The sequence below is a fragment of the Mustela nigripes genome, chromosome 18 (genome assembly GCF_022355385.1).
Source record: "Mustela nigripes isolate SB6536 chromosome 18, MUSNIG.SB6536, whole genome shotgun sequence".
Lineage (NCBI taxonomy): Eukaryota > Metazoa > Chordata > Mammalia > Carnivora > Mustelidae > Mustela > Mustela nigripes.
Genome location: NC_081574.1, coordinates 13,113,025 through 13,126,291, shown reverse-complemented (window position 1 = coordinate 13,126,291; position 13,267 = coordinate 13,113,025). Strand labels below are relative to the sequence as shown.

Sequence of the window (13,267 nt, the reverse complement as noted above, 5' to 3'; positions counted from 1 at the left end):
AGGGAGCCCTACAAGGGACTCGATCTCAGGACCCGGGATCATGACCTGAGCTGAAGGCAGAGGCTTACCGGACTGAGCCCCCCAGGCACCCCTGCACGTATGCCTTTAAATACAATTTTGACTTCCAAATTTTGAGAGTTTCTTTTTTAAGTGATTCACTATTTTTTATTCCCCCTTTGAACATCTGAATTCTGGGCAAGTTTAGAAGATATATCTTACTTTTTAGAATGCCATAGCAATTGTTTTGTTTTGTTTTTTGGTAATGGAGGAAAGGCTGGTTCCAAAGTCCAGCACTGACAATAAACGAGGGATATTTACAAACGTAAGAGACGGACAAACAATTTTTATGCCTGGGTCTTTTTTTTTTAAACTTAGCCACAAACAAGCAAGCTCTGGAAACATCTAATCTTTAGTTTGCAATGTTTTCCCACATAGCTCCCAATTTCATTTGCTTGTGATTTCTGACTGTATTTCCCTTTCCCCTTAATGCACATTTCGGAGAAAATGCTCTCCGCGTTGCTCGTCTCTTGTTAATTTTCCTTCTCTACACTTTGCTTTCAGAAACTTTTTAAACTACAGTATCTGGTGCCCTATTAGAGCTACGTCATCTAGGGAGAGTTAGGTTTGTGTCCAGCAGTCAAACATTTGCAAGGATGGGCTCTTCATGTCGCTTCTCCCTGGGATCGAGATGCAGTGAGATAAGCCGTATTACAGAGCCGGCTTTTCCTCCTTCACTCACTGAATCAATATTTGAGCGCCCACTCTGTGTCGCGCACCTCGCTGAATTTAGTCAAATACCTTAAAAATGAAAAGCAGCCTCTGCTAGGAAATCATGTAAGGTAAGAGGGGGAATGTTCTCTGTTTCAGGAAGGGGTGAGATGCAGCTGAGCGGCTCTCCAGGCTGGTCCCCGGGTGCTCTTATCTTTTCTTCTTCCCGCAAAGTGAGGTGTCTGCTTCGTTTTGAATCAGGCAGAGAACCAGAGACACGAGATAGGATTTCCTCTTTTCCTCTACTCTTCCTGATTTCTTTTAATGCCCAGAAAAGCCGTGTTACAAAGAAACAGAGAACATGCTTACACCTAGCTTGTCTCAAAGAAGAGAAGGCAGCCTATTCTGCGGTCGGTTTCCGGGCAAAGTGTGTCCCATACTCTTGCCGTGTTTTCCTAACAAGTGTGCTAAACGGCTTTTTCCTATCTCTCCCCCCTGGGCGGGTGTAAATGCCTAATGCACGTCCTGTGGTAGAGATTCTCCGAGTTAGGGAATATGTAATCATGCCTTTCACTTGTAAAGTACTTCCACATTGTCTCATTTGATTCTGCGACATTCGTGGGCCTAGCAGGCAGGTATTTTACCCATTATGTGGGTACGCTATGAAGCCCATGTCTACGGCCGATATAATGTCGTAACATTATGATATCAGGGCAATATTATATTACTTGTATCCTATCTAGAGTATCATGATCTACATAAGGAAAAGGAGGTTTCAGAGATGTTACGATTTTTTTCCATAAGGTTTATTATTAGCCCAAAGTGGAGCCTGATCTAGAACCCCCGTTTTTGGAATTCTAGTCCGTGCTGTCTTCTGAGATAGGGAGCACAAGTGTGAGCTGCATCTTTGTATCTTTTGGTGAAGGAAGTCCTGTGTCCGAGGGTAGGTGTGGTTGTGTGTGTGTGTGTGCGCGCGTGCGTGTGTGCATGGGCATGTGTCACGTGTATCATGACCATTATAGGGAGAGCTGGATAAGATAAAGCCCGTGAACTAGCTTCCAGTTCGCAGTGGCCCAAGGAAGCAGGGTTCCTGGAAAGAAGTCGTAGGTGGAGGCAGCCACCACTGATTCCTAGGCTCGAGAGAGGGAAAGGCAGGGAGCCAGAGTTTACTTGGATGACAGACCAACCCTAGGAAAGGGACCTGAAACAAGTTAGCAGCTGGTTTTCTCTCCAGTCACTTTATCTTCAACTCTACTGTTAATCTTCCCTCTAGGGTTCTCTTGCTTTTTCTCCTCACTTCTCTCTTGGAACAAGTCCCTCTCCAGCGTCCCCTCGCTCCTGCCTGCCACAACTCCTGAACCAGGCGGCTTGGAGCTAGGCCACCCTGGCTCCCGTAGCGTGGGAGATGGGGGAGGTGGGAGCACATAGCGCTGGAGCCAGAAGGTCATGCATTTAGAGTCCCAAACACCTGCCTTGAACTTGAAGTGAAATCAGAATGTAACCTGTAAGCTGGAGACAGACTGCATGTGACCCACTGATCGTTCATTCTTTTATTTGTTTCTTGGAAATAGCCAGAGACAGCATGTATTAGCTGTTTCTTACCCTGAAGGAGTGTCAAGGTAAATCATGTTGGCCTCTTAAAATAATAATTCAGCCATTTTTGGTGCAGGAGAAAGGATATTAATGATATGCTCTGTGTTTTATTCTCTCTCTCTTGATTTTCAGTCCTTTGTTTTTAAATGGCAAAGGTAAGTAATTTTAGGAATATTTGTCTCCATTTATCTGATAAACCGAAATCTGTTTGCTAATACAAAGAATGAATCAGGTTCAGTTTATAGTGGTCTGAAGGTGGTTTCATGGAACTTGTGTTTTAGTACCTAATCTATGTTCTCCACCCAATAGCTGTCAAAAACCACAGCTTGCTTTCTCGATATATTTGGCCCCCAATGTGAGAGGAAGAAAAAAGAAAAAAACAACACCCGAAAAGGTAATGTGGAGAACATCTTGCAAAGATCAATGACACCAGCATAATCAGAAATATCACTGCATTTCTCATAAAGACAATATAAATCAATAGCAAGGAGGTGACAGGTTCTGCCACTGATATTCTTCCAAGTGTCCCAACTATACTCTAAAAATATTGAGGAGAAAGACTCCACCTTTCCATGGCCAACCCATCTCTTAATGATCTGAAAAACTTTCAATATTTAAGCTCACCCTCATTTACACTCATCTCCACATTAGAAAGCCATCCCTCCCTACTGAGCGGCTAAAGGAGAAGTAGATGATGATCAGGATAATATTAGTAAGGCGACCATGGACTGACGTCCAGGCTAGTTGGGATTGCGCTCCATGCAACTGCCTGATGTCTCAGGGAAGAACTGATTTTTAACCACAGATATGTTGAGAAAAAGCTTTGCTGCAATAGTCAGCTTTTATTCCAAATCATCTACTGGCCTGCCGGTTGCTATACGTCATGCTGGAGGGGGATCTGCTGCCCTGTGTGTGGCTCTGGGCGGATGACAATGGCGAGGGACGAGCGCTAGGCACCCTCCCTTGGGGACATGACATCCGGCTTACCCGAAGCTTCCGACCAAAGACGTTGACTTTCCCCTGGGCTTGCTCTTTCCGGAACCTCCACTCCACCAAATTTTGCCCGTTCTCGCCAGGAAGACTCATGTTCCGCTTGGCAACCGTCGGGTTCGCTGTGCCGGCCAGAACGTGTGGCTCTGTCTGGTAGTGTGAATCCAGGCCGCTGGCGTAGATGATTCTAAGCGAGCCGTCGTAACCGATCTGGTAGCTGTTTCTTAACTGATCTGAAAAACAAGGAGCCGAAAACAGAAGCTACAACTATGAATTAATCCCTCGGTGGGGTCATGCAGGTACAGACATTCCTGAAGTGCTGACCGAACTCCGCATACAGGGAAACAAAAAGTACCGAGTGATGTCCTTTTACAACGTATCACAGACGTCAACAGCTTTGACTTCTGGTGTTTTCGTGCTGTTAACAGAATGGGCGGGGTAGTAACGGCAGGATTCAGGGGAATTTACAGTCCTTCTCCACTTCTCTTCCTACACCCATCCCTCCCACGTTTATTAAACATCTTTTGCAAAGATTTCATATCCGTACACTGTATACCAAAAAGATGAGAGGATATTCCCCTGAAACTGATTTTTAAAAAAGCAAGCCATCTTCTACTTTGTACAAAACCCTTCCTGGGGTGCCTGGGTGGCTTAGTGGGTTAAAGCCTCTGCCTTTGACTCAGGTCATGATCTCAGGTCCTGGGATGGAGCCCCGTATCAGGCTCTCCGCTCGGCAGGGAGCCTGCTTCCTCCTCTCTCTGACTGCCTCTCTGCCTACTTGTGATCTCTGTCAAATAAATAAATAAAATCTTAAAAAAAAAAACCCTCTTGCATTATAAGCTACTGCCTTGATTTGAAATTTTTGAGTGATATTGGACCATTTGGAGAAGATAGGAATTTAAGTAATAATAATTTTAGATGACTGCAGAGATTCGTGGGGAGAATTGGTAAAACTAGTAAGTTCAAAGAAGTTTAGCCCATACTTGGTAATTATTCTTGGAGCTATGACATCACAATTGTAACAGTCATGGTAAACAGGTTTTTCCAAGATTGTGTCAAAAAGGAATATGGCAGGGGGTTCCATCATGAATATATTGGATATACACGTCTATCTATGGACGGGACGACAAAAAAGAAAGTCCAGATATTACATAAATATACATGCAGAATTTAGTATTAAATTTCCAGGGGTCGCGTCACACGTGGATGGAAATGCAGCATCGTGTGCAGACTCGGAATGTGCTCTATCTCAAATGCCTGCGCTTCCGCGGCCATGAAGAGGACCCACTCCCCCAAATTGCAGCGGATGACTCAGAAAGGGTCTGATGACGCATGTGAAGAGCTGCAACCAAGTTGCTTTTGGAAGCGACAGTATGCGTTAGGAGATCTGAGATATGTAGGTATCACGAAATGAACACTACCGATAGACCCGGGACTGTTTCATCAATATCTCTAGAGGCTTATGTCTTCACCTTCCCTTTTCTGGCTCATCTTAGAAAATGGGGTCACCACATTCTATGGGGGGTGCTAGTGGCATTTAAGGTTATCTGTTCCCAATCATCTTTCGGGTTTACCTTGAACCATGGTGTAGAAGGAGTCGATGGAGGACAGATTCGAAGTGATACTGACATCCTCTTCACGGCTGGACGACTCGATGTCCACTGTGATAGCCTTGTCCATGTCCCCGTGCAGGTTCGTGACCACTCCGGTTGGAAACGTCACATTCGTCAGGCGACCTTCGCTGTCATAGCTACATAAAAGAGGCATCGACTGGGTGTTAAAGAGCTCTTCTGACGTATGATGTCAGGGGCGGCAATATTAGCCGTGGAAATTTGGAAGAATATTTGCCTTTGTGCATGAGCCATGCAGAGTGAGGGCTTCAAACGCGCTTTGAAGTCATCAAAAGCCTGTTTAACACAGAAAAACCTCACCGGCGAGAGCAAGAGTAAACAGAAGAGCTCACCGTCTCCGCAACTTCTCTGAAGTGCGACCAAAGTCCTCCTGCATGTCTCATTTGCTGTTTCAAAGGGAACATGTTTACTGATATTAAATCCCTTAGTCTTTGCCATATTTTTTTACGAAGTAGATTTAATTCGCTGTTATATCAGTTTTTAAAGTTTTACTAACTTACGCCCTCCAGCGCGGTGTCCTAGGACTATATGGAATTTTGTAAAATGGTACGTACACCTCGTATGCACTATGTAAGAATATCCTTGTCGTATCTTGTGACATCGTCAACAAACACACACAATAAAGCCATTACAGATTTTCTTATGCTTCAGTGTTGACAAACGTTATAATGGTAGAATGGGACCCAAATGTTGCCAGGTGGGGGGGTGCTGGGGGGAGGGAGATTCTCTTGTCCGGCCTGACGTTGTACGAAAGAACGAGGTCTTGAATGATGATTTATTATGTTTACTGAAATGCAATGTACTATTTCCTGACATTTAATGATTAGTTGCTTTTCAATTATATGCTTACTTTTTTTAGCATTTAGAAGAGGGAACATATAATTAAACGCCAGGATATCTTTTAATAAAAAGCTGTCCTATGCATCATAGACATAACATTTTAGTAAAGAATGGATTTTTGGGTGACTTTTCTATTTGTGGCAGCACCAGAGAAAATTTCAGAAACGATGGTGTGGTTTGAAGAAAAAAAGAAAAAAAAAAAAAAAGATAGCAAATTCCAGACGGAACACAAGGCACTTCCTTGGGACAGCAGTACGTGTAGTAAGCCCAGATTTCAGCTTGGTCCCAAGGCTGCTTCATTAAGAAAAGGTCTAAACGAAATGAGATCTTGCACGATCTCTTACTTACAATAAGCCCAGATGCAGAATGGTAGAGAAAGGGTCTTCTTAGCAAAAGAAGTTCCCAGCGGAGGGGAAAAAGGTGGGGAGGCTCCCAATGATCGGTGTAAATACGGGGTAGCAGGGAATTAAGGGGTAGAAAAAAGAATTTAAATTACATTTTGCAAGAAAAGGAGAGGGTTTTTAGAGGGTAAAAAGAGTGGTTTTGGAAACTGTGGTTCATACTGACGGACAAGATTCTAGATAATGAAGGTAGAGAAGACTGAGCAAGGGCAGTGCCATGGTAGAGCCAGGAAGGAAGGAGGAGGAGGAGGAGAGAGACGATGTCTGCTCGGGGTCCGGTCAGGAGGTGATCCCATTAATTCCGGGGGGACAGCATCAGTCAGACGGAGGGTCTGACCGGATCTGACAGTTTGCCCTGGTGCTTAGCCAACGGCCCGCGCGGGCACTCAGGAAAGAACAAGCAAGCGAGGGAGAAGCAAAGAGAAAGGAAATGCACCATTAAGTGTAATCATGGTTTGGGCCCATAAAAGGCAGAGCTGAAATTAAAAAAAAAAGCAGCCTCCTTCCCCTCCCCACCAGCCCAAATGCCCCCAGCCGATGAAGACATCAATGAAAGAAATCCAACGTGGCTTATTGCTGTCATTGCTTTTTAAAAGAAATTACTGCTCTTGGAGAAACAAACAAGGCGTAGCTTTGTGTACGCAGAATTATTGACAAAACCAGCTTAAGGCTCAGTCTTCACCTGGACGTAAAGCTGGCGTCTCTTTACATTCCTCCCAGGCTATCGTGTCTTGAAGAAATCAGCCTACTTTCGAATGCTCCTCCGGAAAAGGCAGTCCCGCACCGCGTTCTCCCCCACCCCCCTTCCCATTTTACAGACGGAAACGCGAAAACATGCTGCACTCGGGGGCCTGGATCAGGCTCTCATGGCATCCGATGACTAGGCCATAACGGGGCTTGCATGTGCCGGACGCCAGGGCCATGATCCTTGTGTAGATCACAGAGGCAGCTGCTTTCTATAGAAGGTGCCGCCTGCAAACACTTGGCTGATCCCTTCTTGCTGCCATCACTCCCCTTGCCTTTTCTGACCCTGGTTGACGTAGAATTTTCTAGCTCCATTCTCATCGAAGTGGGAAGGTCACCTTCTTGCCGCAGAAAGCATTTCCCCAACCTTGGCCTCTGCTTTCTCAGTCGGCTCTCCTGCCCGACCCCCTGTCCTGCTGGGCAGGCATCTCGAATCCCATGATGCTGAGCACATGGGGACAAACCACGGGATTCTACACGTCCAGATTCTAACCTATTAGCCGTTGGTTCTTCGGAAAATACAAATGCAAGTAACTGTTGTAGGTGGGACACTCAGAATGACACAGGGTTAAGCCGGGATCTCAGGGGCCCAGCTTCCTGGTTGGGCCCCGAGAGTCCTGAATTTGTGCCTTCAGAGCAAGGGCCGGGTCGACAGGAAGGTGCAGGCAGGCTGGGGTGCTTGCACGAGGCAGGTCAGGACGGGTGCTCCGGTCGAAGGACCTCACCTGCCCAGGTCCGGCGGCAAGCGCTTCCCAGACTTGCCAGAAAAAAAAAAAAAAATCAGGGACCAACAGAGCATTTTTATCTAAAGAAGCAACACCTGTTATCCATCCTTTCATAAAGAAGAGGCCACTGAAATAAACGACAGGCAGAAAGGACCTAACTCTGGGGGAGAGAAACCATTGTTTAAAAGGAGGAAGTGAAGCTTGGTGAAAAAAATTCTCCACATCGTTTATGTTTTTCTTTGTCTTTCTTTCTTCTTTTTTTTTTTTTTTTCATTTATGCTTTTCATTTCAGCGTGGATCACTGAAAAGTTTTCCCGCAGATTAGCACCCATGTCAGGAGAAATGAAAATAAGATGGAGGAGAGATCTTAACATCACCAGGAGACTCTGGAGAAGGGGCTGAGAGAAAAGAAGGAGTCAACGCTGACTTTCGGAAATGCGAATCCTTTACCTTTACCTATGGCAAGAGAGGAGGAGCGATGCACCAGCCGATGGCCACCTGTCCTCCAGAAGGCTCGGAACCTCCGTACTAAAGGCGGCCTTCCCCTCACATACATGCCTCGGGACAGAGTCTCTGCTCCCGTGCAACGCTGTGGCTCGAGTTAATGCTGCTTGGCCTTGGTGGTGAACCAGCCGGGCCCCGCTTGTGTATCTGAGACGGAGCTTTCTTTTATTAGCCGTTCGAATTTACAATGCAGTAGGCTCTAGGGAGTTTGAATAGAACATCAACCTCATGCTCTCCATTCCAATCCTCTGGTCTCGGCCTCATGGCTTCAAATTCATAACACAGCACATTCTTTTAGCTCCCGATTGACCCTCTTCACAAAGAAGTCTCCCCAGAAAAAGACAGACTCCCTCAGGCTTTTCGTGACCTTCTGCTCTCTTGCTGATGGGATGCCCTTATTTGATGTTTATCTATTTGTTCGTCTTTAATTTTGATTGCATTTTGCCTAGACTTGCTGTTTCAGCCTTTGTGGTATATTTTTAAATCTCTTTTTAAGTTTCCTAAGCAGCGGGATTATGGACCAATGCCCCAGAGAGTCAGAGCCTCGGCCCCTGTCAGTTGAAATGCTGGATTCGTCCTGACGTGAAATGTCCTCTCTCCCCCTTGTAGAGAGAGGTTCCCACTCTGCATTTTCCCTTCGCCACCTCTCAGATACCTCCATCCCCTTTCCCACAGCCGCCCTGGATATAAACATGCATCTTCTTGTCCCTCCTCATGTTCACGAATAGCAGATTAATCTTCTGGAACACCACTGTGCTATACTTCCTATACTTCCCGCCTGAGTCACACTGTTGCCAACACAATGTCAACACACTCTTCATACTGCAAACTCATTCCGGTGCAGACAGGGCGCCAGTCTCGAAAACCTTCTTTAAAACTCCATGACAAGATTATCTGTTGTCTTCCGTGTTTTCCCATAAAATGGGAAAATGTCATGTCTTTACAAATTATCTCCTGCTTTTGAGAAAAATCTGCGTAATGAGAGTGGGCCTCTGGAGAAGCAAGTACACCGGAGAAGAGAAGCAGTGGATTCAGCCTGGGCCTGAGTTCGTTGATCTTTCTCAGACAGGAGCCAAGCTGATGTATGTACTCATGTAGTGCTGGCCATGCCGCTCCTGAACCCTTCCTCTCTTCGCCCACAGAAGAGTGAAGCTAAACACGGACACTTTATACCGACTGGTTTCTCCAGCCCGAAGTCGACCTGCTCTGAGACGGTTGAGGCAACAGGAGATGTTGGTCTGAGGGCATTCTGGGACCTCTGAAGGGGATGAATGTTCAAGTTAAGTCCGACTTAAGACTGGCCCTTCCTCATCTTTCCGGGGCCACCCCAGGACAAGCGTACGCTGGGGGGTACTTAGTGAACCCACATCATCTGGTGTCAGGCTTGTAACAAAGCAAGGATGTCTCTGAAGGGGACTTACCCAGCCTGCCTTGCTCCCCACTGTCCCCCTGATGCAGAGGGACAATGTTCTCTTGCAGCCACTGGAGTTCCTTAGGTTCCAATTTCCGTCCATAGTTCAACAGCCAGCACTCCCCGCCGCCCCGCAAAACTCCCCTTCATCTCGCCATCTGTTAGGGCAATACTTCTTTCCCACAGAGCTAATGTGGTACAACATCTCATCGGCCGCTTCAGTGAAGGAGACCAAAATGACTAACCCTCTCACGGCAAAACGTGGGCGCGAATCCTTCCTTGCTCCTCGTTCCCGGCAAAGGCCGCGCACAACAGTGAAAACAGCAGAGCAGAGCCCGATCGAAACTTCGAATGGTGGGCTGACTAGGGACCCTAATAGCAAGACTGGGATTTGTCACACGACTATCTAGAGAACTTACATTGGCCTATTCTAGAAACGAGTCTAAGGTTTAGGCATTTTAACAATTATCTCAGAGACAAGCCGTAATTTCTTTCGAGTTCAGCAGCAATAGCATCAGTAAGAAATCTGCACAAATCAGGCACTGGGGAGAAAAGTATTAATTCTCATGATTTCTGTCTCGAGTGCTGAGCGGATCTCAGGGAGCAGGGGTGAGACCTGCACCGGCCGGGGAGGTGACTGACGCCTGTTTACATTTCTTTGCTGCCAAGCTGTAGCTCAGTCACAGGTCTTTGCTGTTGGGGGCGAATCTGGACCAGCGCTTTGTTCTATTCTACCAGAAAGGGCAGCGGTCTGAAGCCGTGCCTGTATTCTCCTGTTCCAACACCTCAGAAAACGAGTTCAGGGAAGCAGAGACCTGGTGGACCTTTCCTACCTCCCCTCGCTGTGAACACGGAGCCCAGGGATAGATGGTCACAGGCGGGACATACTGTTCAGAGATCGAATCCAAGAAATGGAACCTGATGCCTCTTTCCTTCCACAGCTCCGAAGACCACATCAGGGAGTCGGGACAAGGAGATACCCCAGCTTTGAAATTCCTGTGCCTCGAGACAAAGGCAAGTCAGGACAATCCAGAATTGGTTCTCCTTGGGTTGGAGAGATTCTTGATTGGCCATCATTGAGAGAAGGATCCTATTTAAGTCCAATTTCTTAAAACAAACAAACAAACAAACAACCCCAGCTGTTTATTGACTGAGGAAGGCTGAGGTGAGCAGGACTCCTCTGTTTAGAGAACACATCTCGGCTTGTTAGAGAGCAGATGTCAGGGAAATTTGGGCTCCAGAGAATCTGGCAGCTTTGGCCACCAGGCTCCCTGCCCTGAACCAATGCCCTCCACGGCCCTCACCTGTTCTTCGGGGCCCCTTTCCCTCCAGCTCCTCTCTCAGGGGCTGGGACCTCTGGCTTCCAAAGCGTCAGGCACCTAGAATCATGGGGGCCTTTTCCAAGGTATTTTCTTTCTTCCCTCCTTTCTTCCTTTCTTCTTCCCTCCCTCTCTCCCTCTCCCTTTCTTTCTTTTTTAGATTTTATTCATTCCTCTGACAGAGAGCACAGGGGTGGGGAGCAGCAGAGGGAGAGGGAGAAGCAGACTCCCCTCTGAGCAGGGGCCCATCCCAGCCCTCGGGGGTCAGGACCTGAGCCCAAGGCAGATGCTTAAGGACAGAGCCCCCAGGAGCCCCTACCGTGAGGTCCTCTGGAATTGCATATGCACTTACGGATTTGCACAGGCTGTTACCTTTCTCACTTGCTCTACATCACGAATAACCACTGCCTAAACTCATTCCTGGGGTCTTAAAGGGTTAGGATTCAGTCCTCCTGACAAGGCCCTGGTTCACGCCGGAAGTCGTGTGACTTTCCAATATGCAGCCATTTCATTTCCCTGGATTAGAGCACTCTTCTAATATTTCTTTTGTTACTTGGACTCTAAAGATCCAGTTTAAATACTGCATCTGTGAGTAAAGAACTTTCTACCAATCCCTTTGGGCAGCCTTTGCTTTTGCCTTTACTAGAACTTGGCTCCTTTTTTTCCTTTCCTGGAGCTAGAAATAGAAAGAAGTTTCTTCTAGCTGATGCTTGCCTTATATTCACTAAGTACTTAAAAATTTATTAACTACTCCTTTATATAAACTGCAGGTTTTTCCAGCTTTTGCTGTTTATATACGGCTCTTCATTACAAGGCTCAGAGATGGGAAAATATTAATTTATATAAGACTTAAATTCTTAAAGTAGGTTTAAACTGAACGAAACCTAGTTTTTAGCCAGGGATACAATGTGGTATTTCTTTACATTAATATTTTCTCAGAAGTTTATATATATTATATATATGTATATATATACACAGATGTGTATACATACATATACACACACACATATTATATTATTTATTTATTATGTTTGGGGAGGTCTCACTGTACAAACTGCAGATTTACTGAACTTCGGGATGACCCAGGGTCTGGGAACTGTGTTTTGAAGTGTGTGCATGTGTACCTTTGAGATGGGGTAGTGAGATGCAGGAGAGGGGGGGCTAAGTGAGGATTTGGGGTGACCCGAAGCATGGGGATGGCACCCCCAATCATCTTATCTTCTTCACAGACTGCTTTCCACAACCCTGGGAGTGCATTCGCCACACGAGTTCTGCATCTGCAGCCCCTAGACATTCTGAAAGCATTCTAGGACCCTGGCCTATGGGCAAGGACTTTCTCTGGAAGGCTGGGGAACGAGGGTAGCCAGGGGTGAGGGGTGCTGAAGCTGTTTTTATTTCAGTATCATGGAGGAGCCAGAGATATTGGATAGTCTCTGGAAAATAGCCCTCTGTGAATCTTCGGATTTGGGATTGTTAAAAAACGAGCTGTTTGCTTTCACTGGTTGTCAATGAGCAATTTCTTGTCCTGTTACCCAACGAGCCTTTAAAACGGTTGGTGTATATAACACAGTCTTACAGTAAATCATTGGATAATCACTGTGTCAAAGGGGAGCTGCACACACATGGGGCTGTCAGATTTAGACAGTTACATAATTAAAGAGGGAATTCAACACTTTCGGAAGCTGCATTTACTCACTCTTGAACCATTACGGAGCAAGTTAGCACATCTAGAACATTAATTTGCTAAATGGAACACATTGAAAGGGTTACTGTAGCCTTGCAAGCGTTGAAACACTGCAGATTATACTGAGAAAATTTGGAGACATTTTCTATTATGTTGTATGTTGAGATCTACCGAGAAAACCTGTATCAGACTTTACTTGCTGCGACTGCTTCAAGTCCTATGACTAACACACAAATAACCCTATTTCCCTTTCTGTTTTCAAACCTGGACAGAATGAACTCTATCTTAAAACCAGATTGCAGGAGAAAACTGGAGTAAGTCACGTATTAATAAAAGCATTGCCTTTGTAGTGCTCAGGTTAATGTTTGAAACGTACAGAGCCCACTTTGTTCAATCGCCTGCATATTTTGTTTGTTTGTTTGTTTGTTTGTTTTTACTGGTGTCTCTGGGAATACACCTTCTGGTTAAAAAATCAAAGCAAAATTACTAAACAGTTAAACAAAACAGAAAACATGGAAATCAACCATAGTGTTTCCCTATGATTTTAAGGGCTCTAATAAAATCTCTTAAAAATCATCCTCCAAGTCTTAAGTGTTTTCCTTCCAGGAGCCAAGGAAGCAGAGAACGGACAGAGGGTCGGCAGAGGGGAGGGAGGATGGCGGAGCCAGGTGATGGGGACGGAGGGGGGACCCGTCCTGATGAGAACTGCGTGGTGCA

The 13,267-nt window shown here is 45.9% G+C and overlaps 1 protein-coding gene across 7 annotated transcripts in view; it reads right to left on the bottom strand.

Annotated features, from left to right (window-relative positions):
• Positions 1 to 13,267, bottom strand: part of TENM3 (teneurin transmembrane protein 3) — a 433,328-nt gene that overhangs the window by 14,418 nt on the left and 405,643 nt on the right. For all 7 annotated transcript variants that reach the window (XM_059384375.1, XM_059384378.1, XM_059384376.1 and 4 more), the window contains 2 exons: positions 4,866 to 5,041; positions 3,289 to 3,524 (listed from right to left, as the gene is read on the bottom strand). In XM_059384375.1, coding sequence (XP_059240358.1) covers positions 3,289 to 3,524; positions 4,866 to 5,041 — 412 coding nt within the window. The remainder of the gene's footprint in view (positions 1 to 3,288; positions 3,525 to 4,865; positions 5,042 to 13,267) is intronic.